Source organism: Salvia hispanica, chromosome 5, assembly GCF_023119035.1.
Source record: "Salvia hispanica cultivar TCC Black 2014 chromosome 5, UniMelb_Shisp_WGS_1.0, whole genome shotgun sequence".
NCBI classification, from domain to species: domain Eukaryota; kingdom Viridiplantae; phylum Streptophyta; class Magnoliopsida; order Lamiales; family Lamiaceae; genus Salvia; species Salvia hispanica.
In genome coordinates, this window is record NC_062969.1 from 35,696,153 (window position 1) to 35,701,873 (window position 5,721).

Sequence of the window (5,721 nt, forward strand, 5' to 3'; positions counted from 1 at the left end):
AATCTACATATGACCTGGATATTTGATTGTTTGATTATGTATTAGAATTTAGTTATTTTTTAACATTATTATGTATATATCTATAGTGGCTCTATAACACTACTATATGCTTATATTGTAGTGATAAAATGCAAATCCATATATTGTACAAAAGTCCGAACTATAATCTGGACAGTTAAAAAATCAACAGATGACAAAATAGTAGCAAGAGAAAATGGCAATACAATGTCAACACAACATCAACCGTTGACAATGTGTTGACATTTTCTATTCCTACTATTTTGTCATCTGCTGACATTTTCTAACGGTCCATATTATAGTTTAGAGTTTGTACCATATTTTAGAGTTTGCATTTGATTGCATCCAGGTGCATATAAATATAAATATATAGACCTTCGATCAAAAGAATCAAAACCTACAATAAAGTATCAAACTAGCTGATTCAACCCAGATTATTGATTAATATATGCATACACAGAAATTTGAAACTATGTGTCCTCTATAATTAGCATACTAAAACAAGATAAATCCAAAGCCTCCTTCCATAAAACTACAAAAGAGTATATAGTAAAACAAGCAAGCAATTTTTATACCAAAATTACATAGATAGCAAAGTACAAACCACAAACCATAATGTTATGTCTACCTAAACTACACAAGGATAAAGCTCGGAAACCTACCGGCTGAGCACCAAGCAAAGCCGTTCTGAACGATAAGAACGACAAGATGTGGATGCAAAAGAGACTTAGTTTTGACATTGGACCAAAATATAATTTATCCAGAAGCTATTCCTCTTTATGGCTTTGTGCAAATTGGTCGTGCAAACGTCCATTCTGCCCGTTCTTGGTTTTAAGCCCCTCGCGTAGCTGGCAAAGATGGCAGTTTATATTGTTGAGCAAACTTCAGTTGAGAAGAAAATCAATTGGTTTTGAAATGGCATCATTTGGTGAAAAGCCTTTTCAAGTAAAATCTCATCTAAGCAAAGAAACTTCATTCCCAGTAGTCAAATTTCAGCATGTTTCTGCTTAGCGAGAGAGAGATCGCAGATAACTTAGACATACATGCTACATATTAATCGTGATTACATACCTGCAGAAGAACTTTCTTTTGGTAGCGGTATCCCTGAAAATTCAGGGTGGAGAAATAATAAGAGTGCAAGAATTTGAAGCCACTATACGATTGTAGTGGAAGATATAATTCGTTCCGGTAATCACCTTATCAGTGCCATAGATATAATCGCAATAGGTGAATACTGATGCGAAGTTACTTTGGCTCTGTCCACCAACATAGTGATGGTAATCATGGTAATCTGGGCCACCGTAAAATGGAATATACTTCGTCGGAGTCCAAGGGAAGTCATACCTGCAGCAACCAATTTCAACTTTGTCTTCACAAGCAGATGAAAAATCTAAGAGATGATAAAGAAAAGTTTAATTTGCAAAGTGAATATCAGATTAGTTAACAACTGTGACTGCAGAAAACCAATTTATGGAGAATAGATCGATTCTTGAGAGTTCTGTTTTATTGGCATCATATCTTTCTCGTAAACATTAACGGCACATCTTCACCATAAACTCCCAACCAACTTTTCATAACGTCACATTTTCTCAAAGCTTATTCGACAATAAATAAATACTAATCTATTTCCACATAAAAGCGACTCTTTTTCACCTCGGTTTTGAATCAAACTAGAGATTTCAAAAAATGGGAGATCTTTTCACCAGATTATTATATAAGAATCACCCTTGGAGCAGCTCTGAGGAAAAGTAAGACGATTTAATAACCAAACTAGGCCAACCTGGACTCAGAGAAAAGGTGGATGCAACAATGATCATCGTCACAAGCATACTCTAAGATAATCAATCACAGAACACCAAGTTAATACTTGATACGCACTCTAAAACATAAACCTCTGTCCGTTCCAACACAAACATATATTCTCAAAAATACTTGATTCAAAAAAACGTTGAATATCATGTATAAGTACTCAGCAACACTATTATCCAAATCAGGTTAAGGAAAATACCTCAACAAGATATACTTTCTGAAACTAATCAACAGGTAAGTAGAGAAACCTATAAAAAAAAAATCTCAGTTTGAAAAGAAAAAGGTTTAAACAAAATCATGGGTCATGCATGGCACACTAAACTTTTTAACACTCTTGGTTGATCTTGACCTCCAGTTCTCATTTCACGCAAAGTAAAATGTCTTTGTGGTGCTTAATCTGAGCCTAAACGTAACTCTGAACCCAGAAAAAAAGAGAATCTCTAGCATGGTACACCAAGTTTAACAATCATTTCGAGATAAACTTCGTTCACAGTTTTTAAGAACAAGGATATGAACATGAGAACCAAAGAGATAAATATATCAGCATACAACACAAAGAGTGACATCTTTTTACATCACCCACTCATAAATGCTTCCCTGCACCCATCACCATTTTCTGATTGCTACATGCATTTAGAACACTCTTCGATAGGATAAGTAAATTATAAAATTAAACAACTTAATCTTAAATAAAGATGGCAAGGCAACGTTTTCCCTGTTCAGTATGAACTATGATGTGTATACAATAAAAGAACGAGGGGAATGTAAAATGACTCATGCAGACGAACAACTTAATGCAGAAACTCGAGTTGATTTAACTAGTAAATATTCTTGGACCAACTCATTTCCCTACATTCTACAGAAAGATTTCAGTTACTCTAGTATTAAAAACTAAACTTATTATTGGATTCAATTAGCCATTTTTCTTACCAAGCCAACACTCGTACGATAAGCACACCACATCTTTCCATTCTTTTTCCATTTGGACACAACTTCGTTCAAGAAATTTAATTGAAACTGCTTCACCTCTACAATGGAATGAACTGGTTATGAGCTTCATCTGATTTACAATGATCCTAATACATGCAGATAGAAAGTGAAAACCAATTATTTTCTATAGATATGATTGATATGGCCAGTCATTGCAGACAAGGAAACTATAGCCACATTCTACCTTAATCACAATTAGTATATACGTCTATAGTACTATAAAACATGAAAGTTATGCTGATGCAAATTCAGTCAAGCAGATCTGGAAACTAAATATTAATACCAAAAGAGACAGGGTGTATGAGAAAAATGGAAGATATAAGAAGCTCACAGGTCACACTTGACATATTACCATCAAACTTAGAAAATTCAGAGGGTGATAACCTCTCTTTTTATCCAAAGCACGCGTAACACATTATAAAAGATAACGCGTCCAATGATATAGCTACTCTGAATTCACTACGGTTTTGAGCCACACAGATACTAAATTAGATATGAAAAAGATCCCCTTAAAAGAACCAAGGCGAAAGAGATCAGCAGATAGAATAAATTAAGAGGCACACCAAGAGGAGAGAGAGAGACTGAGAGAGGACTTCTATCTTTCTCCTCGTGCAAAAAAGTATGTCCACTATTATTGACCTAATAGAGCCAATACATTTACTTTCCAGCATATCAATAAAAATATCAAAAGCAAACAGTAAAATGAATTGAATGAATATCACTGTTGGGCCATCATTAGGTCAAATTATGAAAAGCGTTGCAGATAAAATGACACTTGAATCAATCAAGAGCTGGAGACTTGTCACCAAATTGCATCAAATGAAAGCATGAGATTTAGGCATGCAAAGTGCCTTACCCACTGTGAGTCTCAATAGCCTCAATCTGCCTCAACGCAATCCATAACCAGAATGTGATCATATGCCCGGGGACCATTGCGGGCCCCAGAAAAGACGGGATCCCGAGGATCAAAATCTCAGCCCAGTGAGCGTACGGCGCAGCAAATCCAATCGGAGCAGTGTATTCATGATGCACCTTGTGGATTTTTTCATACCCCCACTTGCAATGCAGAAACCTATGGACCCAATAGTTTGTGTAGTCCTCCACAAGGAAATAGACCCCCAATTGCAACGCAATTTCCCACAATGAAGGCAGTGGCAATCCGGTTCTTATTCCTATTATCTTCATTCAAATAACAATAAAAAATATGATCCAGCAGAAACCAAGCATGATTCAAGGCTAAACACTTGTAATGCAGTAGACAAACATATCTTCATTCGTGAATGTAAAGATTCCACCTTTAATTAAAGATCACATGACACTATGTTCAGCACTAACAATTCATATGAAAATAACACTGAACGAAACTCTCATTGCGCAAGGTGACAATTTTAGGCATCGAATTGAGAAAAAAAGATAAAATTACCAGAATGGAGGGATAGGAGACGAGTTGGAGCGGCCCAACAACGAGGAAGAACATGCGCATGACTGATTTGTAGCAGTGGAGAGTGTCGGAGAAGGAGAGCTTGACTTTGGGCTGGATTTTGAAAGGGGCGACGGAATTGGTGAAGAAGTATTCGAGGAAGAGGTAGTAGAAGGGGAAGAGAGAAAAGATGATGAAGAGGAAGATGATGTTGTGGCAGTAGAGGATGTAGTCGGACTTGGTGGCCGAGTAATTGAACCAGACGGTCTCTGCGTTTGAGAGGGATCTGCCCAGGGCAGCCTCGGCGTCGTGGATGGTGGCGTAAGGCAACATTGGCGACGACGAACAAACTGGCGGATTTCAGCTGGTGTATGTTATATTATCATGCCCAAGGAGTGAAGGAGAGACATTCACACTGTCATTTTGTTTATTTAATTATTTTATATTATATTATATAAAAATAAATAGTAACAAAATTAAAATTAGATTGTTTTTGTCTTAAGTCTTAACCACAATGGAGTCTTAAGTCTTAACCACAATGGGGCGGACGATGCCGCGGACCATAGCTATGCCCTTAACTTAGTCCGCGAACTTAAGGGCGAACGCTGCTCATCCGATTTTTTTTACTCTCTATATATATCCCAATTATTACCTTCATTCTCACACATTTCACTCCAATCTCTCTTCCCTCATATCATTTTCTCTCTCTCTAGTAATTCAAAGATGAATCCCAGAGATTTCCCAAACCCGAACAGCCCCAATGGAATACCGATGTTCGGCGGCGGTGGTGCCCGGTGGCCGGGTCATGAACCTGACGATTTCCGGCCATGCGACACACAGAGTTCGGCGGAGTTCAACTTCGATCCGAACACCCACTTCGTTGGAGCCGACCTGTCACAACCGCATTTTGCTAAGGATAACAAAGTTCGGAAGTCATGATTATGCATGGGGAATAAAAGGGAAACTAATCATCAACCAAACATCTATTTTATTACAAAAGATATTAGAATTCACAAGGGATTTACATAGTCATACAAACTCGAAAAGGAGTTCATCAACTGGTACTTCATGTTCCTAGCATAGTTCATATCAATAAGTCTATCGAAGACGCATATAAAATTCAAAGCGGAAGAAGGTTTAAACACAACAATATGTATAGAGATATATGCCTTTGAGAGTCCTACAAAGATACGAAAATCGCCAATCTCACTCAACACCACTTCATCCACGGCTCAACCTGCATATTTAGAAATACATGCAGGGCTGAGTACGAGAATACTCAGTGAAAACTTTTCCAAAAGATATACATTACATAAAAAATTATTGTCATGCCATCACAGTAACACTCAGGAGTTTTATCATAAAAAGGCTAGAGCTTGCTAGGTTTTCTGTGAGCTTAAAGTTCAACTGCAGTCTAAGAGTTTTCTATCAATCTGCCATATTTGTACATTCCTTTAGTGATGGGAAGGTGGTCACCTTCCATG

General features: G+C 37.2%; 1 protein-coding gene across 5 annotated transcripts; it reads right to left on the reverse strand.

Moving 5' to 3' along the window:
* Positions 1 to 524: 524 nt before the first annotated feature.
* Positions 525 to 4,622, reverse strand: LOC125186824 (methylsterol monooxygenase 1-1-like). 5 transcript variants are annotated; one of them, XM_048083278.1, is made up of 7 exons: positions 4,241 to 4,622; positions 3,674 to 3,996; positions 2,758 to 2,903; positions 2,027 to 2,075; positions 1,215 to 1,362; positions 1,090 to 1,104; positions 525 to 866 (listed from the first exon to the last, which is right to left on the reverse strand). In XM_048083278.1, the coding sequence occupies exons 1-7, from the start codon at positions 4,568 to 4,570 to the stop codon at positions 786 to 788; spliced, it is 1,092 nt and encodes a 363-aa protein (XP_047939235.1). In that variant the 5' UTR covers positions 4,571 to 4,622; the 3' UTR covers positions 525 to 785. The 5 variants fall into 5 exon arrangements, with proteins under 5 accessions (XP_047939235.1, XP_047939233.1, XP_047939236.1 ...); XM_048083276.1 differs by having other exon boundaries at positions 1,090 to 1,122; positions 4,241 to 4,618; XM_048083279.1 differs by lacking the exon at positions 2,027 to 2,075 and having other exon boundaries at positions 4,241 to 4,619.
* Positions 4,623 to 5,721: the final 1,099 nt, after the last annotated feature.